The 22,411-nt window shown below is 44.4% G+C and overlaps 1 protein-coding gene across 1 annotated transcript in view; it reads left to right on the top strand.

The window, feature by feature from the left end:
* The window catches only part of BMP6 (bone morphogenetic protein 6), a 148,508-nt gene that overhangs the window by 124,542 nt on the left and 1,555 nt on the right, over window positions 1-22,411 (top strand). The window contains exons 3-6 of the mRNA XM_019745410.2: window positions 6,787-6,935; window positions 7,602-7,799; window positions 21,158-21,234; window positions 22,208-22,318. Coding sequence (XP_019600969.2) covers window positions 6,787-6,935; window positions 7,602-7,799; window positions 21,158-21,234; window positions 22,208-22,318 — 535 coding nt within the window. The remainder of the gene's footprint in view (window positions 1-6,786; window positions 6,936-7,601; window positions 7,800-21,157; window positions 21,235-22,207; window positions 22,319-22,411) is intronic.

Here is a 22,411-nt window from a genome sequence, read left to right as displayed (position 1 = left end):
GTGTCTTGAGTATTTTTATTAGAATTATTCCAGATCTTGAAGTTTTTTATGATATTGTAAATGGTTTTATTAGCTTTTACAAATTTCAGTGTCTAATTGTTTTGTGCTCACATATAGAAATACAATTGATTTTTGTACATTGAAATTTTCTCTAGCAACCTTGCAAATTCTAATATTTTTTCTGTGCAGTAGTTTTAAAATTCTATAAATATAACCATGCCATCTATATATATCAGTTTTATTTCTTCCTTTTTAATTCTTATATTTTTTGTTTCTTTTCATCTTGTTTTGTTGTGCTAGCTGGACATTCAATACAATGTTGAATTCCATTCAGATTTCTAACTTCAGTTTAGAAATCCCTGTCAGATTTCTAAAATAAGGGGGGAAAGATTTAATAATTTACCATTAAAGGTCATGTTTGCTATAAATATTCTTGTAGATACTCTTTATTAGATTAAAAAAATTCTCTTCTATTCCTAGTTTGCTACAAGATTTTTGTTTTTTAATTAGAAATTGGTGTGGAATTTTATCAAATTTTTTTCCTGAAATTTTGAGGATGATTATATGATTTTTCTTTTTTATAGTGTTAATGTGATGTACTAAATGGTTGTAAAAGGTTAAACCAACCTCACATCCCTGAAACAAACCCAACCTGTGATTTATTATCCTCTTTGTATAAGGCTAGACTCAAAGATCATGTCTGATAACTCGTATTACCTAGATCACCTATGGATCTATTTCCATTATCTATTTGTTCCCTTGATTTTTCTCTCTTGGTTTTATTTCCTGGAATGACTGATAATTTTAAAAATTAAATTCAGGACATTATTTTTGAAAAACTCTTCTAGACACTCTTATCTTCTTCCAGACTGGATTTCATTTTCTTCTAGAAAGCAGACAACATGCAGGCAGATTACCTTGTTCTTTATCTTCCAGTGAGGCTGGGTTTCAGGATGTGTTAACGCCCATCTGTTTCTGGTTTTCCCTTTCTCCCAAAGTTGAGCCCTTTAGGGGTCTCAGCTGAAGGTTTAGGATGTTTACCAGAGCCCATCTTCCTGGACTCTGAACTCCAATTTGTAACTCCCCAGCATTGTGAGACTGCCAAAAAGTCTGCTTTGCTTTTTATCCTCTAAGCAATTTCTTTCTGCTTGTTTTCTCAGCTTCTTACTCCATGCGTACAGGGTTTAATATTTGGCAAAATACTGGAGTTCAAGGCAGCCAGGACTTGAAGAGCCAAGGTCCTAGAGGAAGTGAACCCAAGCTTCTATGAGATCACTTGTATGAGCTCACTTCTATGCAGCCCCTTTCCTCTGGGACCTTAGCCCTTCAAGTCCTAGCTGCCTTAAACTCCAGTGAGCCCCAGCCAGTGATATTGCTCTGAGCTCTAGGCTGCTGCCCCTTTCTTCCTGGCATCTATACCTCATTCAAGGAATTAACAAATGCCTTGAGATGCAAAGGAAACAGCAAATACAGGGCTCACCACAATGCGTTTCCCTTCATTCTGAGATCTTTTTTTTTTTTAAATTAAAGTTTATTGGGGTGACAATTGTTCGTAAAGTTACATAGATTTCAGGTGTACAATTCTGTATTACATCATCTATAAATCCCATTGTGTGTTCACCACCCAGAGTCAGTTCTTTCTGAGATCTTGACTCATCAAGTGTTGCCTGTGTTGGATGCTCTAAGATATCTTCAAGCAGGTTTGTTATTTTTAACTTGGTCTTAGTGGGATTGTTAGTTTGATACATCATAGCCAGAAGCATACATCCAGAAGCTTTGTATTTTTATTTGGAAATCTTTATAATGAATCCCCACAATTGTCGGTATTTAATTCATTAACCAAATGGTATACTTCTGGAGATAAGACCTAAATCCAATAGTTGATCCAGTTCCAGGACCTCAGAGGACAGTTTCCTTGGCAAAGCATTTTTTTAATAGACTAATTGCTCTATGAATTCTGTTGGATTTTCGGTGCCGCCTGCTGAAGTGAACTTTTATTATCACTGAGATAAAAGTGAGATATCTGAGGCTATTTTCTTTTTTGAAGAGAAGGGCAAATTTGAGAAAGCCAGAATAGGAGGACACTATTATAGTCTGGTAGAAGAAAATCAAAGCCTCTTATCACCGTGCACAGCCACACCTGTTTCTCTTTCTGTATCTGGCTTTCACAGGTATGATCCTCAGGGACTCCTGAAATCTTACTGCTGACCTGATAATCTCTGGCACACTCAGTGTGTGCCTCAGCCAAGCATTGAACTTTTCAGTATTTGATCCTTTGCCCCTGAAAAGGGGGTAATACAACTTACCCACAGCTCAGGTTATGTAACTAGTTCTGTTTATCTTTTTAGTTAAGTGCATATTCTTTATACTTAGAATTATCTACCTGAAACTGTAAAAAGTAAAGGCTCAAGAAGATACCCAACCTTGTTTCTCAGCCTATTTATGTTCTGTTCTTTGCAAAGGCACAGCGTAGAAAAGAATATTACAGAAGGGAATTAAAATTACCATAAAGAATCGCATACACTCAAAAGAATGCTCAATTTGGGGGAGAGGAGAAGTCAGGGTGTGCTGGGCAGAGGAAACTGTTCTCTGGGAACTGCTTATCTACTTGGTAAACATGAAAGAGAAAGGGAAATAGGTTTTTATTTCTGGAAACCATGTCTTCTGTGTTATTCATTCCCAGAAACTGATTGCTGTGATGCATTCATCTCCTTACCAGGATGTCCAACTTTGTGGGAGGCAGGATATGGTAGTGGTTAAGATTATTTTGTGAAACATCTTTTTTTTTAAAATCACAAATTAGCAATATTTTTGGTTTTATTTCCCCGTATTGGACAAGGATATGGAAACGTAGGATTGGTGATGGGAACTAAAACATATAAGATTTGCACACAACATGTATAAAAGGTGGCAGAACTTCTTGTTTAATCTGTACTTGATCTTTAGGGCACATTGGAGTATATCCCAGTGTATGGGAACATTATTTTGCTTCTGCGGCCAAAGAGGACAGCTTGTTAGGTAGCCATAAATTTGTAGTAAGTGATCTTCCACCTTCCCCTCTCTTCCTGTCTTGGACACGTAGGAGCAAGCCTTTAATAATACTGCTACTTTGGCGGTGGTCTTACCTGTGATTCCAATTATTAGTCTAGGTTGATAACTCCCTGAGGGTAAGGCCAGTCCATAAGACAATCAAACATTTACTTGTGGAGCAGCCTACATTTGCTTTGCACTGTTTAGGAAGAGGAGCAAGAATTCTTGAGAGCAGATGGCTTTGCACCTGAAGTCTAAGAAGCCGATGAAGGCTCACGATGATAACAATGTGAGGAAACTCATGCCCTCGAGTTGGGATAACATGGAGAATAACATTATTTTATCCTTGAAGATGGAACGCGTATTCATCATGAAACATGGGTCTATGAGTTGGTTGAGAACAAAATAGGCAATAAATTCATTCAAAATTTTCTCTCTCTAGCTTCAGGATTTTTTTTCATTATATGCTCAGTTGAGTGTCAGTGATCTCAGTAGGAGGGTCCAAATAATCCAGTCATGGTGGCCATTTTGGCCAGAACCTAGGATTTTTTATCTGGTGGAGACACATAGTTTAGACGGGAACAACAGATCTCAACCATGCTGCAGTGAGATTTAGAAGAGAATTGTTTTTCAGTGAATTCAGATGCATCTTGTTTGAAGCTATGCTTTTACAAAGACGATAGACTAAGGAGGCCATGTGTTACTGAAGAAAAGTAAATAGATGTGGGTCAGACCAGAGCCGTTTTAGAGACTTACCATAAAGGGCGAACCGATGAAGTAGATCCTTAAAGCTGTAATTCTTAAAGGTCCTCACCTGGCTGTGTGACTGAGTGTCAGTGGTGGTCTCAGTCTAGACAGAGAGCATTCTGCTTAGGATGAGGAAGAGGGCAAGACTGGGCCGTCCATCTTGGATCCCTTCCTGCATGAACCTTTCACCCCTTCCTCTCCTGACCCTGATGTGAGAATCCGCTTGTGATTTCTGATCCTGTGCCGCCCTGACTATCTCAATGTGTTTTCTGTATCCACCTGATGTTGGCATTTATGTACAGTAGATTTTGATCCCTTGTCTTACTCTGAGGCCTTGCTCAGCATTTTCAACCTGTGCCCTGGACTTTTCTTGACTTTGTTTCTTAGAAATGTGGTAGCTAAGAGCCTGGGCTCTGATTTTAAGTTCTGGTCACCCCACTTAATACCAGTGACCATAATACACTTATACTCTCTAGGCTCCGTGACATCAACTATAGAAAAGACACAATAATAGCACTTGCCTCTCCAGGGAATAAAGGAGAGGCTCTTGGAGCATGCCTGCATATTGAAAGCACACAGTAAATATTTGTTTTTCTCTCTCCATTTAGTCCATTATTTTAAGTCCATACCATACCTCATCTCCCTTCCAAGGGACCTGAGCATCCTGGATTTAAACGTCTAAATTTGAGACTGGCTCACTGACGTCTTTCTAGGCTCAGCTGTTAGACCATGTTTGTGTATTGCACAGGTCTCTTAAGCAGTGAGGACCAGAATTATCCTTATGTTAGAGTCAGGGAAGTGTGGCAGAGAAACAACATGAATTCCTGGGGGCCCAGCCTGACTTAGGAGCAGAGTCAAGATAGAAAGGCAGGCTCCTCATGTCCACTAATCCCCACTAACCCTAGAGATTTCATTTCTTTCACATGGAGCGTATTCTAGTTCTTTCTACCAGCTGTGCTCCACTCATATCTTAGACTGTATTTTTCTGCACCCTTGTTACAAGACCTTAAAACTGATGTGTATCATGGAAGCTCTGTAATAGTGAAAAGGGACCCTGGGCAGGAGCGCCATGCACTGATCCTCTTGGCCTCAGGGACAGTATTACGCCTTGGGATTCTCACTGTGTCTTCGTTCTAGAGGGCGCTCCCCTGACATGACTACTCGTATGTCTTGTGCTTCCTTCAGGACCAGGGCTACTTTTCCCACAGTACCGTGCGTGGTGTCAGTGTTGTTTCTGGATAAGGGTCTTCGCCGACCTTCCAGAACAGAATTTATGTCTTCTTGCATCTTAACTTCAAAGCCTTGGACTTGCAGTCCCCTCTTGCTGTTTTCCATGAACACCCCCGTCTTCCTGCTCACAGTTACCTCAGTAACAGGGCGGGGAGGTGATTTGTCAACAGGGGGTGTGACACATACGTGTGGGAGAGCGCTTTAAAGATGGCAGGCCTGTATGTGCCCCCCGCAGGCTCTGTTCAGCAGCTGAGTAAACGACTTTTAGCTGTACCTACTGTTTCAAGCTTGGAAAAGATGACAATAGAGTTTCCTTCTAACTCTAAGCCATGTCAACAGGAAAAATTGTTTCCCCTCTGAGACATCTCAAATTCTTAACTCAGATGTTTCACTGGTTTCACAGATATTTGATAGAATAGAGATAAATTGTATTCATTTGTCACAGGTTGTCTTTCATAATAATCTCAAAAGGCAGTATGTCATTATAGAAAACTGAATCCTCTTACTTTCTTTTCACTAGCTCATTATTTCACTTTCTAGCTTTTGATCTTGACCACACAACCGTAACCTCACTTCTGAGCCTCAGTTTCTCCAGCTGTAAAATGGGGATAAAGATGTACTGAGTTTTCAGGATTGTTATGAGGACCAAGTAAAGCAAGGTATAGGAAAGAGCTTTATAACTGATGTAAATGTACTTTATTAGTATTGAGATGCTAGTCTTCAATTTAGTATTTAATTCCAGTAATTTTTCTATTCTGTAAGATATTTCAGCAAAATATTTCCAGCACTGGGGTATTTGAATCTTTCCATGGCCAAATATCCCCCTTCCCTATCATAGGAATTTCAGGCCATTTCATGCCGGTGAACCTGGGACGTCAGCTCAGATTTAGAATGTCCTTGTAACATGAAGGTGACACCCCCTAGCACTGGTCTGCCCTGATGTGTGGGTGAGCATGAAGAGACCCTCGCTCACAGCCCCTAGGGTTATGTTAATTGAAAACTGTAAAAAAATATAAAAATATTCCCTGTGGAGCCCAGTGGAAGGAATGGACTCAATGAGTTTGCCTCAGAGAACCCCAGCCCTGGCTCACAGCTGCACTGGGATCAACTTTAAAATCACTCACCATACACCCACGGGTACACAGTCCAGACGAGAAAGGACTTGACACTCACCATAGACCATTCAACCTTCATTAAAAGAAAAGAACTGATGATTACTCAGAAATATGATGTGGCTTCTTATTTCTCCTTATTCCACAGGAACTAACAATGCGAAGGTTGTCAGGTTCTAATTTAAAAAATGAGCAGAGCAAAACTTTGTAATTCCTTCTGTTGATCCTGATTTTAATATATTCTCAATCCTTTCCCTCTTTGCCCCCACTTTCTCTCTTTTTAGAAGTCATTAGCCACAAAGTAAGCAACAATATGACATCTGTCTATCTATCATCTATCTTTATCTATCTATCTATCATTTACACTAATGCCAAAAGATTTGATCTAAACATCACAGCAAGGCTTCTGGTGAAGCTGAGGGTTCCTCCTACGTTTGTGAGAAAGTTGATTTCTCTGAAGTGCCCTGGCATGTATTAATTTCTCTCCAGATTGTATCCCACATGGTATCACACCATCCTGGCCTGTGGCAAGTCAGTGTACACAGCACTTTATGGTGGATCTGATCTGATTTTGACATCTTTGATTGTAACACCAAGGGCTGGACAGAGTGAGAAGGAGCCGAGGGGACAGCGTGCTATTCATGGTGCCATCTTTCCTTTCTTTCAGAGACTCTGACCTGTTTTTATTGGACACCCGCATAGTGTGGGCCTCAGAAGAAGGCTGGCTGGAGTTTGACATCACAGCCACGAGCAATCTGTGGGTCGTGACCCCACAGCACAACATGGGGCTTCAGCTGAGCGTGGTGACTCGGGATGGTAAGTTTGCCAAAGTCAGGCAAACAATCATTGTCATTCATTTGCTTACAACAGTGTGGGAGAACTAGGTTTTACAGGCGATCCTCAGCTCCAGGCTGACTTCATAACTGCTGTTTGAAACGCACACCTTTTCCTGAAGGGACTAGGAGACAGTTAGCTGGTCAAGGTTACAAGAGTAACAATGGGAGGACAGGTCACAGAGGCAGAAGCTGGTGGGGGATGCTGAGATAAAGAGAAAGATGGGAGCATAGTCTAAATTCTGACTGTTGAGTACATTTGCAAGGGAACCCTCCAGCACCTCTCCTCCTGCAGCATCAGGGCTCAGCAGCTTGATATCCCCTCACGAGCCCCCACACTGGGTACACTCTGTGCAGTTGCCTCGCTGGTTGGGATGAATATGATCAGAAAGAAAGAATGAATATGAAAGAAAAAGACTAGCAGAAATGGCAGAGCCTGAGAGCCAGCCCTCCTTGTTTAGATTCACAGACCTTTGGAAGGAGTGTTTGACTTTTGACCATCCAAAGAGAGCCATCAGAGACCTGAGAGGGCATGATGCTTTCCCCTCATGCTCAGCTTAATGAGGCCAGGTGGGATGAGTTATGTACGGTGGCTGCAGGAATAGGTTTCCGTGGAGTAACGGGAGGTGTGCTTTGGGTTACATTCCAGGACTCAGCATTAACCCCCGAGCCGCAGGCCTGGTGGGCAGAGATGGCCCTTATGACAAGCAGCCATTCATGGTGGCCTTCTTCAAAGTGAGTGAGGTCCACGTACGCACCACGAGGTCGGCCACTGGTCGGCGCCGCCAGCAGAGTCGCAATCGCTCTACCCAGTCCCAGGACGTGTCCCGGGTCTCCAGTGCTTCAGGTAGGTTTGGGTGAAGCCCGTTTTTCCAGGAAGCCTTGTTGGCGCTCAGGCCTCAGTGAGAACAAAGGGAGTGCAGATGGTTTCAGATGGTGCACAGCCTCTGCCCGGCAAATGCACAGGTCTGCAGGTGCCTCATAGTCACTGATTATCAGATGGGTTCCTGGGGCCATCAGCAGGGAAGAGTGGTATGCAAAGATGGGGTCTGCAGGCTGCAGACATCCTGAGTGTCTGGTTTTCCAGAGAAGTATCCTGCTGTTTGGTAAGATTTCTCCAACTCTTTTTTTCATTCACGTAAAAATCCTGAGAGCACCTTGATTTTCTTCTGGTTGTATTATGCCTCGGAGGTTGGGATGTACAAACTTCATACATTTGTATCATGGACTTGTATTTGTCAGTGCTCTTGGCTAGAAGTGATGGAAAGTCAACTCAAACAACCCTCTATGACAGATTTTATTGGTTTTTTAACTCGGAAGTTCAGGGATTCTAGCTTTAGGCGTAGTTGCCTCCGTAGGCTCGGATGATATTAAGAATCCCTCTCTTTTTCTATTTGCCTTGGTTGGTGGCATTCTCAGACAGACTACCTCTATATGGTGATAAGGAAGGTAACCAACAGTTCCAGGATTTTATCACTCTTGGCAACCGCAACTTCAGAAAGACTGTCTCTTTCATGGTAGCTTCAGTAGAAAGCCAGACTGGGGCCCTGTGCTCACCTCTGGAGCTACCATTTCCCCCCCAAAAAAGCCTCAGTAAAGATCATCAGCCAGACGGATGCCTTCAGTACATTATGACAGTGTTCCAGAAGTAGATGACATGACGGTATTTGAATAAATGTAGATTGTTGTACATGAAAAAATAAGACATCCCCTGAAAATATGCCCTAATGCGTCTTTTGGAGCAAAAATTCATATAAGACCTGGTCTTATTTTCCGGGAAATATGGTACAAGACCCAACCTTACTTTCAGGGAAACACGGTAGGCAATAGGGTCAGCACCATCCTGCCCTGAACAGGCATGTTCAAAGAATGAGAGAGAGGAAACAGGTCCCACTGCTTGCGTGTCCATCCAGTGGTTCAGAACTTTTCCCTCCTGTGCTGCACCTTTTGAGGAAGTGGCATGGGAGGTCACTCGTGAAAAGAGGTGTTCTGGCTCACATAGAGAGTAAGTATTGAATTCAAACCCAGGTGTAGTTCTGGGTTTTCTTTGACTGTTTAAATAGCCTGGGAATCTAGCATGAAGTTCAAGACTTATTGTGGAATTTTCAGTCACTCTGTGACTTTGGACAATCCTCATCTATTTCAACTTCAGTTTACTCGTCTGCTCAGTGGGGACGATGAGTACGTAGTAAATTTGTTGGTATTAAGCGTTGAGCATGTGATCTGGCTCATAATAGTGCTCAAAAATGAGTTGCATCCAGTTGTTGGAAGTAGGTTGTCAGGGTATGTTAGAATCCTTGGAAAGCATATAAATTTCTTCTGGAAGATGCATTAATTCTGCCAAGTGACTGTTTAAAAATGACATCTTCAGGCCAAAACATGGCCTGAAAGAGTTCATACTGCTTCCCAAAGTCCCCAGTTTTTCTTTGGGAGGAAGGGTTTTGAGTTTAGGTTCTAACCTAATAAACCATTTCTTTTACCAGTAACTTGGATGTGAAACCTGAGGATCCATGACCCAGCGTGACGTGACATTTTGCTTTTTGTCACCCTGATGTTTCTTGGAAGCATTAAACAGCATGGGTGCGCCTGGGTTTACCACTAGAAATAGTCAGGGTTGGCTTTGTTTTGTTTCTAAAAAAAAAAAAAGAAAAGAAAAGAAAAAAGAAGAAGGAGGAGGAGAAGGAGGAAGAGGAGAAGGAGGAGGAGGAGAAGGAGAAGAAGAAATGAGTGCTTTCCTTTATTTGCTTCGGAGGAAACCTGCTGAATAGAGTTAATAATCTCACTCAGCGTTTTCCTCAGGGCACGATATGGGGGAGGTCTGCCAGTGGTAGGCTTCAATTCATTAACGAATTGTGGTCAGTTTGGTACTGGGACCTCAGACATGAAGGCAGCTCTTGAAATGTTGATTGCTTTTAAAATTAAAATTTCACTTGATTTATTCAACATTCCCTCCCCTCCCCAACACACACATGGAGTTATTCTAAATTGAGAAAACATGTTGTCTCTGATTTTGGTTTTAGCAGTATCACCCAATTATTCTTTTCTAAGTTCCTTTCAACTTTTTTTTTTCAATTTGGTGAATAAATTAATTGTGAATATGAAAGTTGATCTAATTTGTAATTAGACACAAGTATATTTGCTTTCTCTTGGTCTTCCCACCGCCCCCCACCCCCAACCTCCCCCCCTCCAGTACTTTCAAATTTGCTTTGTTTTTTTCAGCAGTACTAAGACAAAAGTGTTCATTACAAATACCTCTGGCCTCACTTATGTAAATGCCCAGGCCCCCAAGAAAGTATTACTAGAAAGGATCCTCCTTGCCTCTCACTATCTTCAAAGACCCTCTCAAGCTGGTCTGAGAAATTGCTTATATGAGTCCCATTGAAGTGCTGTGTTACATAGTTGGCTCTTTCTTCCTTATTTATCCTTGCCGCTAGTGGGAGTGGACATGCAAGGGAGGATTGCTCTTAGATAGAAGATTTCCAGAAAGATGGCTTTCTACCCCAAGAAATGGGCCGTCTGGTTTGTGCTTTCTCTCCAGGCCGCTGTGGGGCCAGATGTTTCTGTGCCTTTGTGACCCAGGCAGATGCTGCAGAGACAAAAAGTTGTGGTCTCTGGTGTGACTCCAGCAGGCCTTTCCCATTGTAAATCTTTTGGAAGGTTGAAGGAAGAAATTACTTTGCCTCTGCTGCCCCCCTTCTTCCATAGCGTGTTCCCAGGGAATTAAAATTTCTCCACTGAAACAACCACCACCAGGAGAAACCCACTAGAGACTGTCCTGCATCTGGGTGAAGAAGTTAACATGATCCATGAAATTGCCTGTCATCAGGGTGAAACATGGCAGGGAAGTATGTGACTGTTTTTGGAACAGAGCTACAGATGCCTGAGACGGCAGGACCAGTCCACAGCAAGGGAAAGGCCCAGCGCCCTGTTCACACCCTCCCCACCGCCCACCCCAATCTGCTCTAACATGTGTCCTTGGCCTTTAAGCTGGACTTTCCAAGCACATGTACCAAACAGTGGGTTTGGATTGAAGTTTCCCTGGATGGTTTTCACTTGCCCTTGCTTCTTTGCAGTTGTCTGCTCCAAATGAATGATGGGTGTTAGCTGTGTTGTACTTCTCCAGTGGGCTAGGATATCATCTGGACAGTGTCACTGATCATTTTGACACATGCTTTACTAGTCCTGGTCCACGCCGTGCTGTGCAGCCCGCTGGGATTCCAGTGAACCTGGCAATTCTTTTTCAGCCTCCATGTCTACCAACCTACTGGTCTTGGGACACCCTGCCTTGCACTTTTAACTCTCATTTGGTAGTCTCTTTCTCCCATTCACCCTCTTTTATAGTATCTTTCTCTTGGGATTCATTATTTTGTCTTTTGGGAGATTATGACACCATCTGGACAGTCCATTACAAGGGCTGTGAACAAATGGCCTTGAGGGATGTTTCCATGTGGTCATTCTCGCACCGATCTAGCTCAGGTCCCAGGATCTTTCTAAGACATCTTCGGAGACAGGGTAGTTAATGTGATTTCAAGTCAGCTGGTGAGTCTGACATTTTCTGCCATGTCAACCAGCTGGCTGTCAATACTGTGACTTAGAATTGCTGTTTCTTTTGGCAGATGCTAGTTTGGAGACATTTTCTGCCACTTTTAACAATTCGTGTAAAATTGGGTTAGATGCCCGTTAGGCCTTTCATCCTTGATGTTTATGTTGCCACCACCCAGCTCTGCCAACCATCTATAAACCAGCAACTTCTCAAGACCCTGTCTTGTCCTTTGGAATGAGCTCTTCAAATGCTATTAGGTTGGTACAAAAGTAATTGTGGTCTAAAAGGTTAAAATAATTGCAAAAACCACAATTGCGTTTGCACCAACCTAATACCTTAGCATTTCTTAGTCGGTTTTCTTTCCAACCCACCTAAACATGTATCTTCAAGGACCCAGGGTGGTGGGGGATGTGGCTCTGTTCCTTCAGATCACGCATATACTGTTTACCTTCTTGTTGATAGTTCACATCAACAGGACCAGTCAGGACCAGTCAGGACGCTTCCAGATAAGAAAAGTAACCAGACTTCATTACCTGCAAAACAGCAGTTTTGAGACTTTATTATGTCTATGGAATCTTTTGCTACAGATTTCAGGGAACTCCAGTCCGCAGACTAGGGGGTCTTATTTTTACAGATCACTGTGTATTTGGCCGTTTAGTTCCCGGCAGGTTCCCCACTAGTTCACCATTTGCTTCCATGGGTTGGCGTGCCAAAGCTGAGGGGAGCGACCCACCATGGACATCCAAGCTTGGGAAGAACGGCCTGTTGGTAGTTCTTCAAAGGAGCTGGGAATTTTAATTTGTCATTTTGATCTTAAATTAAAATTTTATGGCCTGCAGCTTGGCTTTCAGATGTCTCAGTGAAGAAACAGAGGCTTATTCAGGGCTTTCTATGTGAAACCAAACAATTCTCCACAGCTATTGAGGACAGGTATAGTATTAGTGATCCGAAGGTTAGAATCATTTCAAATGCCCTATTTATAATACTTGACTCTCGTTTGCTGTTAGTGCCTTTCAGATAAAAGTTACCAAGGAGTGAAGCAGACTGGAAAGTTACCTTCTGCCCCATCTCTAGGTTCACCCTTATGACTGTGCTAATGGCAGTGATGCTAAAAAGCAATAACAACAAGGCATAAACAGGTGCTGCAAGATGCCTGAGCGATGCCAGCTACCCAACTCCTGACAAGTCCTGGGGCTAGGAGACTCGGTGAAGGAGGTGACAGGGGGACAGAGATGTTGGAGCACAGGAGGTCTTAACGCTCATTCTTCAAGGGAAGCCTTTGTCTATTTTCAAGGTACAGAGCTCCGTATTCTTTTATAATCAAGACAAAGCCTGAGAAAAGGCCAAAGTCCCACACAGATTAAATGGAGCCTTGTGAGGTCTTGAACTCCTGGGGTGACAGAAGAATACGATAGAATATCTGTTGCCTCTCGTGCTAACCATCCATGTTATAAACAAAATCTAGACTCTGAAAACTAAGCTGTTGCCCCCACCCCCAGCACTTTATCAGATTACTGTCACCAGAAATCAAGATCCCGTGTGGTCCCCTTGCATCCTGTAGTGTCAGTGGCACAGGAGCTGGGCTTCTTCCAGCGTGTTCTCAATGACGGTGTTGATTCTGTGGGGTATGTGGGAGCCAGAAACTTGTTTTAGATCAGACGGGATGATAAGTCCTGGAGATACGGAGAGAGCTGGGCAGACCACTGAAGACAGAGGTGCCATTTTAACAGCCGCTTGTTATCCCCCCCCTCGTCGTTCTAGGAGAGAAGGGAAGTAGGAGGAGTGAATTGTTCGCTCTAAAAAACAAGTTTGCTATGGGAAGACTCTGTAGCCTGAGCTCACAAACAACCAGGAAATACAGCGTAGAACATGCCACTCTGTTCCCAGCTCCTGCCGCGCCAGCATTTTCCTGGCTGAGTGTGTGCCCTGCTGAGCAGGGACACCAGCCTGCAGCTGGCACAGCCTGTGGGCTCAGCCCACCAGGCCCAAGTAGCCCCTCTGCCGAAGCCCCAGCCGGGGGCACCATCTGCCTACTTCTCTCCCTCCTTCCCTCTCACCTGGTTTTGGACGATTGCCCTGACTTTGTCTCTTTTCTGCCTTTTTCCTTCTCCATGTCTTCACTGTTGTTTTGCTCTCCTCCTCCTCTATTGGGGTTGGAAAGGAAAGTGGGCTGGGCCTGGGCTGCTATGACTCATGTGCAGCCCCCTCCCTGAGGCTCCCAGGTTAGCTGTGTGGCCCCAACTCAGGCCTGATGGTTGGTGCCCCTCAAGCTGGCCAAGCAGAACTCCTTGCAAGTCAGGGTCATTGCCGTGCCCTTCCCTTCCCTCCCCACCCAGGCCTCATTCCCCTGAGAAGCTCTGCAAGGGAGGCCTGCCTTTCCCTGCACATAGCAATTCGGCTTCAGAAATAAACCATGAGCAGCTACCTTGCGCTTTACTGTGTATGTGGCTTTTCAGGAGGACAGGATACAAGGAATGCTGGGTGGAATTAACCCAGATATCCTCCAGATGGCTGTGGGATATGACCCGTGTTTGGGGAGAAAGAAATGTGCAGTGTACATGGTCGCTGCCTGGGGACGGGGATGCCGTGATGAGGTGGCAGGCCAGCTAGCTGCTGTCCTCTGTGCACTAAATAAATGCCCCCTGCAGGGCCCTGTTAGCCTCGGGCCAAGTGGGGCTCATGGGGTGGTTCCCACTGTCATGTGGGCCCACCCAGACCCTTTCTCCCCTTAGTTTTCTTCTGTAGGTGGAACACCCATCATAGGGAAGAGCAGAACATAAGGTCAGGGAGTAGAGGCTGTCACCAATGAAAGTGAGTGTTAGGGTCATGGCCCAGTGGTCAAGAAGAAAGACCTCCCAGCCAGAACTGAGACGACGGTTGGAGTTCAGCCCTAGCCTGCGGGGAACATACAAATGAAACAGAGGGACAGGGGGTCTGAGAAGTACAAGGACGAAGATGGGGTCAGTAAAGAGTTCTGTGTTGTGGGAGCCGCAGCCTTGGCCCCTGTTGGTCCGCCCAGACGTGCCTGGTGCCCCCATCCGCACCCTCCAAGTAGGACTCTCAGATGTGGGAATTAAGTTACGTCTGAGCAAGGACAAGAGGCCTGGTCATCATCTCCTCCTGCCGTCAGCTGGACTCCAGGAAAATGCACCTCCATACAGCTCATTTCACGCTGGCTCCTAACACCTCGCAGGTGTACCCGGCCCCTAGAGAACCCAAATCACAAATAATAAAGACACATCTGGGACTTGGGAGAGTGATGCCACAGCCACCGGTGAAGCTGACACTTCATTCCATCAGAAATGATTGACTGGACCCCTGTTGTCACCAGCCACGAGAAAATGGAAGGTACTGGTCACCAGTTTGGCCATTGGCAGTGGACATGATACTTTTGTGTGTCTCTGTACCATGGGTTAATCACTCAGAAAGCCTGGATGAGATGCGAACCTCCCTTGGCAAAGTACCAGAAGGATAAAGACTTATTATGGAACACACTTTGGGCACCACAGCCTGGACCTCTCTCCAACTCTGTTCCCCTATCCCCACTTTCCGAGACGGATGGTGCCTTCCTCTGCTCGGCAGTCTCTGTACCTTCCCCTCCGCAGCGCATGGAGCTTCTGCTGAAGGATCTTCACTTAGGGACAACCAGGCAGGTCTGTCTTGGATCTTTAAAGTTCCTCCGCTTCCCCCAGGCTGGAGACTCTGACGCTTCCTGTGTGATGGTCCCCACTTGCCCCACACAGAAAGATGAAGCCAATTTAAATTTCCATTTAAAATCCCTGTTTTAATGTTTGTAATGTTTATTTGGGGAAGAGAGGAAGGAATGGTGCTTTTAAAACCAATCATGTCTGAATGTCTCTCTACTGAAGCAGTCTATAAAAGTGGGGGATGGGAAGCAGTGTTGCCAAGAGCAATTAATATGCTTCTGATAACTTGAAAGTTATCAGAAGAATGTTTCTCTCCTGTTTAAGAGAACACTAGGGAGATAGCTTCTTCTGGCTATGGAAGAATTTAGTCCTGGGGGGTTTTATGACTCTTATATTTTGTCCCCTGATCACTGAACAGTGTTTTGCCCAAACCCACCTGCTTGTATGTGGGCCCTGCTTGTCCAGTTTCCTCTGGATGACCACCTTGGGCCTAGTCTGGCTGGATCAGAATCCCAGTGGGGTTACTGGCACCTGCCCTGCTCTCCACTCTTAGGCCAAACAATCATATGGAATGATTAGACAGCCAGATTTCACTTTTTATGTTCAACATCAAAAAAGCCAGATCCCTTGAAAATTTCTCTCAAGACAAGACTGGCTTTCCCCATAGCGTTAAGGGGAAGTGCAGACAGCGCTGGTGTCTGAAGACAGACGTGTGTGAAGGGGGTGATGCTATTAACTGTGTGTGATCGTCTCATCTAAAGGGCAGTATCTCAGGGCTAGTCACCTGGACAGCAGACCTCCCATTCCTGGTCATTCAGACTCATGGGTCTGGGATGCGGCCCAAACACCCCGATGGTTATAATGCAGGTCCAGAGAGCCCATGAGTGAAACCAAGGACTGCTGCCCACAGGATGGTTTGCCTGCTTCTGGTCTGCTGCTCTGCTTTGTTTGTTTGTTGCATCTCTTCAGCTCTGTGGCTTCTTTTCTCTGCCCTGCCCTTGACTGGTGAACCCATCTGGATAAAGCTGTGTTGCCTTCCTTTCTCCCACCAGAGTGGTTATGTGCCTGTTGGATTTTAGCTGTATAAATTTTCACTGGCTCTATCCAGACCATTCATCTAAACAAATATTGGGCGGGAGGTGGGGGGAATGTTTTTCTGCAATCTGTCAATCTCTAAAAAACAAAACAAAACAATGCATGGCAGTGTAATTCCACTGCAGAACCCAGGGTACCAGCTCTCTGAGCAGCAGACATAAATATTTTGAGGGGCACTGACCTTCACAAATATTTACACATTCTTTGCCAGCACTTAGCATGGAGTTATAAGGAAACTTAAGTGTGGCCTAAAAATGTCTGTAGGAAGAAAAACAAGAGAGCCGAATACCTCCCTTTCCTCTCTCTGGTCCCGATCTTTACTGAACGACAAAAATGCCAGTGTCTAGCTCTACAAGAAATAGTTGTTCTTGCAGAGAAAGTTTTCTTTGTTAAGCATTGAGAGAGTCAAATGAGCAGGAAGTTTGAAGCAGACGAGGACTGTTGGTGAAGGTAGAAGTGAAGTCCCTCACTCTGTCCCCTTGGTTCCCTCCAGCAGAAGAAACTGAAAGTCTAAGTATGTAAGGTGTCCCTGTCTGTGTTCTGAAACCAACTGGGTGTCCTACAGTGCAGTTTGGTCCTGACACTAATCACCTGGATTTAGCACAGACCCCACAAGTTCAAGGGCACAGTCCTTAACAAGACTGTTCTCACTTCAGATGCCAGCTGCAAGTGGGGTCCCCAACCCACCTGCAGTTATGTGCGACTTGGCTACCAATTCAGGGGTTCCCATGACCCCTCTCAGGTTTGATAATGCACTAGAACAGCTCACAGAACTCAGGAAGGCACTATACTTAGGATCACAGTTGTATTATAAAGGATGCAGGTGAGGAGCAGCCACCTGGAAAAGATGTATAGGGCAAAGTCTGGTGGGGGAGGCAGGGTGGACACAGAGCTTCCATGTCCTCTCCTCGTGGAATCTGGGCAGTTTGCACACCAATGCATTTGCCAACCCAAACGTTTCACTCAGCCTCAGTGTCCACCGTTCTCATACGGGTCTCGTTACTACTGTTACTACTACTACTATTCGTGATTGATTAAATCATAGGCCATGTGATTGGACTCAATCTCAAGTCTCCCTCCATGGAGGTCAGGCTGGCCCCAAATTCCAAGTGTCTAATCACATGCTTGGTCTTTCTGGTGACCAGCCCCCATCTGGAAGCTTTCTAGGGACCCACTGTAAGTTGGAATTCTCATTTAGGGAATTCCATGGCTTTTGTAGCTCTGTGCCAAGGACCAGGACAAAGACCAGACGTATTTGTCATTATATCACACTGCCATGTCCACCAACCTGGCAAGGAAAGCTGTCCTAGAAATCTCTGCCTTTCACATAGCCAACAACTCCAAGTTTGATTTTGGGGAGCTCTTGGTCCCCAGCACAGAGAAGGAATTTTGGAGGAAGTTTACTTTGGGGGACACAGGCCAAATGAGGTTGGGCAGGGAAAATTCCAGACTGAGACTATAAGTAGGGGGATCATATAACTTATCTAACCCAGGACTCCTTCAAGAGTGCAAGGGGACCAGGGCCTTGGAGTTTTCAGAAGGTGACCCTTGCATGCAGCTGGCAGGAGAGGAAAGAACAAGTGCAGGGCTGCAGGGAGTTCTGGAAGGCCAGGCCTAAGAGCAGCACACCTCCCGTCTCCCCACATTCATGGGCATAACTCAAGCATGTGGCCACACCTAACTGCAGTGGGAAATGTCAGATAGCTCAGTGCCCAGATACGGGTTTTTAATAAACACATAGCAGCCCCCATCAGACTGTTCCTAGAGTGTGCCAAGGAGATTACTTCCCCAGGGCCTTTGCATTTTTCATTCCTACTGTATGGATTATTCTTCCCCCAGACAGACTCACGCCTTGCTCCCAAAGTTCCTTCAGTCTATGCTTAGAAGATACTTTAACAGAGAAATGGTCTTACCAACTGTATATGAGATAGTGACCCACTCTACCTGTGCTTCCTGTCTTCTAACTGAATAATAATTTAGCTACTCAGGGCTCTTGACTGCATGGAGTAGAAGCAGACTAATTACTTAAAGTGAAAAATAATTTAAGGGTATCAGGCAAATGACCCAACCAACAAGTTTGGAGAACTAAACTCAGAATCAAGACCTAGCTCAGACCTGGTCATGGGCACAATGTAGTTTCAATGTTACCACTGGGGCCATCACCCTGAACATTTGCTACCATTCCACCCATTCTTAGTTCCCCCCTTGAGTCACTGTCTCAAGGGTGGGGGTATCAGATTGGCTTTAATGAAGTCATGAGCCTGTATTCTAGCAGCCAGGGGACAAAGACAGTACCTATCTGTTGTGGGAAATGGGACCTTGATTCCTTCCTATTCTTCCAAATGAGAAGTATTCCTGGAAAACAATAAATGTCTGCTACAGCTGGGTATAGAATTCTATGTTGATGGCAAAAGTTTTTGGTATTTTTTATGTTTTGTGTTTTTCTTGTTAAGAAGTTTGTTATCAATTTTCTTTGTTTTATTTGGAGGTAATTTTTTTTTCATCTCAGGGTTGCTTTTAAGAATTTTCTCTATATGTTTGATAATACTACAGTTTCACCAGCTGTGGCTACAAATACTAGAGTTTCTCACCAGATATGGCTAGATAGGAATTTATTTACTCTGCTTAGGACTCATTGTGCCTTTTCAATATAAAGATTTTCTTCAGTTCTAGAAAATGTGCATTTATGTCTTCAACTATTACTGCTCCCCCCATTAGTCTCTTCAGAGATTCCTATTAGAAATAACATTGGACTTTTCATCCTATCTTCCATATATCTTTACAGATAGTCATAGTTTCTGGCCATTTTACTCTGGGTTATATTTTGGGAAGTTTCTTCAAATCTATTGTTCAGTTAATTCTCTTTTCAGTTCTATCTAATTTGATATTTAACCCATCCATTTTGTTGTTATTTTCAATGATTATGGTTTTTATAAAGTTTTATTTGGTCTTTTTCAAATTTACCTGTTCATTTTTATGTTCTTTTCCCATAGTGTTCTTACTTTAGGGTTTATATTCCTTATTTTCTCTCTCCCATTATTTTAGACATTCCTTTTTATAACCTCACTTGGAAACTATTCTTGCCTGCAGTCCCTGGGGTCCTATATTTTCTTTGTCTTGCACTCAGACTCTCTTCTCAGGATACTTTATTTCTTTGTGTGGTTGATACTTTTTGTTGAGGGGCTATTTTCAGCAGGAGGTTTTGTTTTGTTTTGTGGTGTTGGTGGGTGCTTGTTTGCTTTTACTGAGAGCACCTGTGGTGCCCTGCATTGTGAAAATTTCCCTCCAGTGAGGTTTTACATTCATTTCTTCCAGGTACTTGAAGTTATAGCAAGGGTGGTTCTGAAAGGTGAGGAAGGCATGTGGGGAGAATGAATAAACTTAAAATTGGCAACCAGTTCAAAAAGGTAGCCTGTCTCTCCTCCCAGGATAGGTCACTGGGCTGAGTTGATACTTTTAGTCTCTTTCTCTTACAAAATCACTAGTTAACTTCTCCAATGGCTAGAAATTGGCTCACCCATATCTGCGTGTTCAGTCCTGCTTCAGGTCCAGGAGGTTCCGGAGTGCAAGTAACAGAAAACCCAACTCTAAGAGGCTTTAAGCAATCAGGTAACTTATTGGCTCATGTGATTAAAAAGGATACAAATGGGCTTAGACTCTCATATCCATCAAAGTCCATTTTACATTAAGACACTTTCTCCAAAGTCTTCTCCGTACCTTTCATCTCTTCCCTCTCTTGAACTCTCAAACACCACCACCAGATCAGCTCTTTAGAATCCCAGCTCTGAATATGTCACCCTCTGGCCAAAAACCTCCAAAGCCTTATTTAATACCTCTGGTAGAAAGTCCAAATAATTTTGGTTGGTATTCTAAGCCATTTCTCCAACTTTTTCTCAGCTGACTCCTCTTTACATGTCATTCCAAAAGAACTGCTCTCTTTTCCTCTTGCTCCCACTCTATACTCCCAGTGAGATTTCCCTATGGCCCTGCCCATAGCATTCATATTCTGTGTTGTACTTGAGTTAGTTGTATACATGTCTCACACCACCCCTTTGATTCCCTAAGTTCCTAGAGGATGAAAGCCTTGGGTAACCTACCGGTATTTTCCTATTTCCCATGGTGCCTAGCAGAGGGCATGTCACCCAAGAGGTGCTCCAAATGGTCTAAATGAATCAGGGTACTGCCGTTCCTTTTGCCAGTGATTAGGTTCAGCAAGGCTAGTGGCTCCTGAATGGCCCAGAGCAGGTACATACACTTCAGCAGATTCTCACGGGGCACTACTAGCTTAGGAGTCTTTGCTTGAGTGCAGGTCAAAGGGCTCAACCCTGGCAGCCAGGCTGGAGGACCGTGCAGGAGAGAACGGCCCCTCCTGCAGTGTCTCCATCTCTCCCCAACTCCTGGGCCTCCTGGTTAGGCCCTGCTCCATTGCACTTCCTTCAGGATGCTTTCCTGGCCCAGCAGCTGCCTTCAAAGCCCCTGTGCAGCTTCAAGACCATTCCTGTTTTATACAGAGCGACCCTTGCCTGGTACAGTCGTCTTTTACTGTGAATGTGACGTCTTCCAAGTCAGGCGCCTGGGATGTTTTGGGCATCTTGGCACACCCCCGCCACAGGCCTTGCACACAACAGGGGCTTAGAACAAACATCTGTTGCTTAAAGGAGTCCATTCAAGTCAATAAGTATGTGTCATTTGCCTGGGTGCCCAGCACTAACCCCTAAGTGGACGTCAGAGTATGTGAAACACCCAAGCAATCAGGAACCTGACGGAGTTGTTTGGTGACCACATTTGTGTCTAGTAGGGGCCTTGTTCACTGCTATCCTGAGCCTAGTATAGTGCCTGGCTGATGGCATACTCTCCACTGAGTTCCTACATGAGGGAATGAATGAGTTAATGGGTGCCTCTTTTGATCTCCTCCAACAGATTACAACAGCAGTGAACTAAAAACAGCCTGTAGGAAACATGAGCTTTATGTGAGTTTCCAAGACCTGGGATGGCAGGTGAGTTCTCGGGACAACAAGGGGGACAAAGTTCTTTTCTCAGTAGTCTCTTGCCTCTTCTCTTTATTTTTATTTTTTTGATTTGTTTTAATTTTATGAGTTTATTTGAGCCAAACCGGAGACATATGCTGGGGAGTAAGATCTCAAATGCTCAGGAGAGTAGCAGTTTTGCAGCTTCTTTTCAGTCTCTTCTCATCTTAATGGCAACAGCCAACGTCAAAAGCCTTTAGGATTGAGATGGTTCCTTCCATGGAGGTACTTAGGAGCCCTTTCAAGTGCCCAGGCTCTTTGGAGTGAGGTGGGAGAAGGCCTGCCTTCTTGGGCACACAGTGCCCACTAGCACCTTTCCAGGGATTCCAGGGTTCCCCAGCTCTGTGTACCTCAAAATCAATAGCCGCCTTCCCCGGGACTCTTCCCTCATTCTTTCAAAGTCCGCAAGGCATATATTTGTATTTGGGCATTTAAACACATTTTAATTGTTTTGAGAAAGGGTTGGAAAAACGGATCACTAGTTAACTTCTCCAACGGCTATAAATTGGCTCACCCAAACTATCTAGAAGAGCACAAATGTTTTGCCCCACCTGAGAGCCACCACTAGTTTATAAGAAGCAAATTATAAGTGACAAGTGATAGAAGATAGAGTTTTCATATGCACGTGGCAGTATGGTGACAGGGAAGACATTGGGCTCCTCGAGAGGCTCCGTTTGGTCCACGTACATAAAACCAGTGCTCCCAGACCAGCAGCGGGTAGCACCTGCACGCCATGTGGGCCTGTGGACGGCACGAGGGCTCAGGAGCCAGACCAACTAGGTTCACACCCTAGCTTTGCCACTTGCACATGAACTTGACCTTCCTGCACCTGTCTCCTTACCTGTCCATGTGCATAATCCTTCTCACAGGATTACTGAGAGCGCAGATGATGTGAAGTGTGTATTCATCACCTTTTCACTGCTTCTTTTTGCTTTAAATTAAGGACTGGATCATCGCACCCAAGGGCTATGCTGCCAATTACTGTGACGGAGAATGCTCCTTCCCACTCAATGCACACATGAATGCGACAAACCACGCGATCGTACAGACGTTGGTGAGCTCTGAGATTTCTGTCACTTTATAGGCAGGAATAAGCTACGGGCAGGTATAGCTTCTAATGGAAGCTTTTCCTCCTTCTGTCTTGGAA

The sequence above is a fragment of the Rhinolophus sinicus genome, linkage group LG06 (assembly GCF_036562045.2).
Source record: "Rhinolophus sinicus isolate RSC01 linkage group LG06, ASM3656204v1, whole genome shotgun sequence".
Taxonomy (NCBI): domain Eukaryota; kingdom Metazoa; phylum Chordata; class Mammalia; order Chiroptera; family Rhinolophidae; genus Rhinolophus; species Rhinolophus sinicus.
Note: the sequence above shows the minus strand (reverse complement) of the source record. Positions and strands in the feature narration are given on the sequence as shown.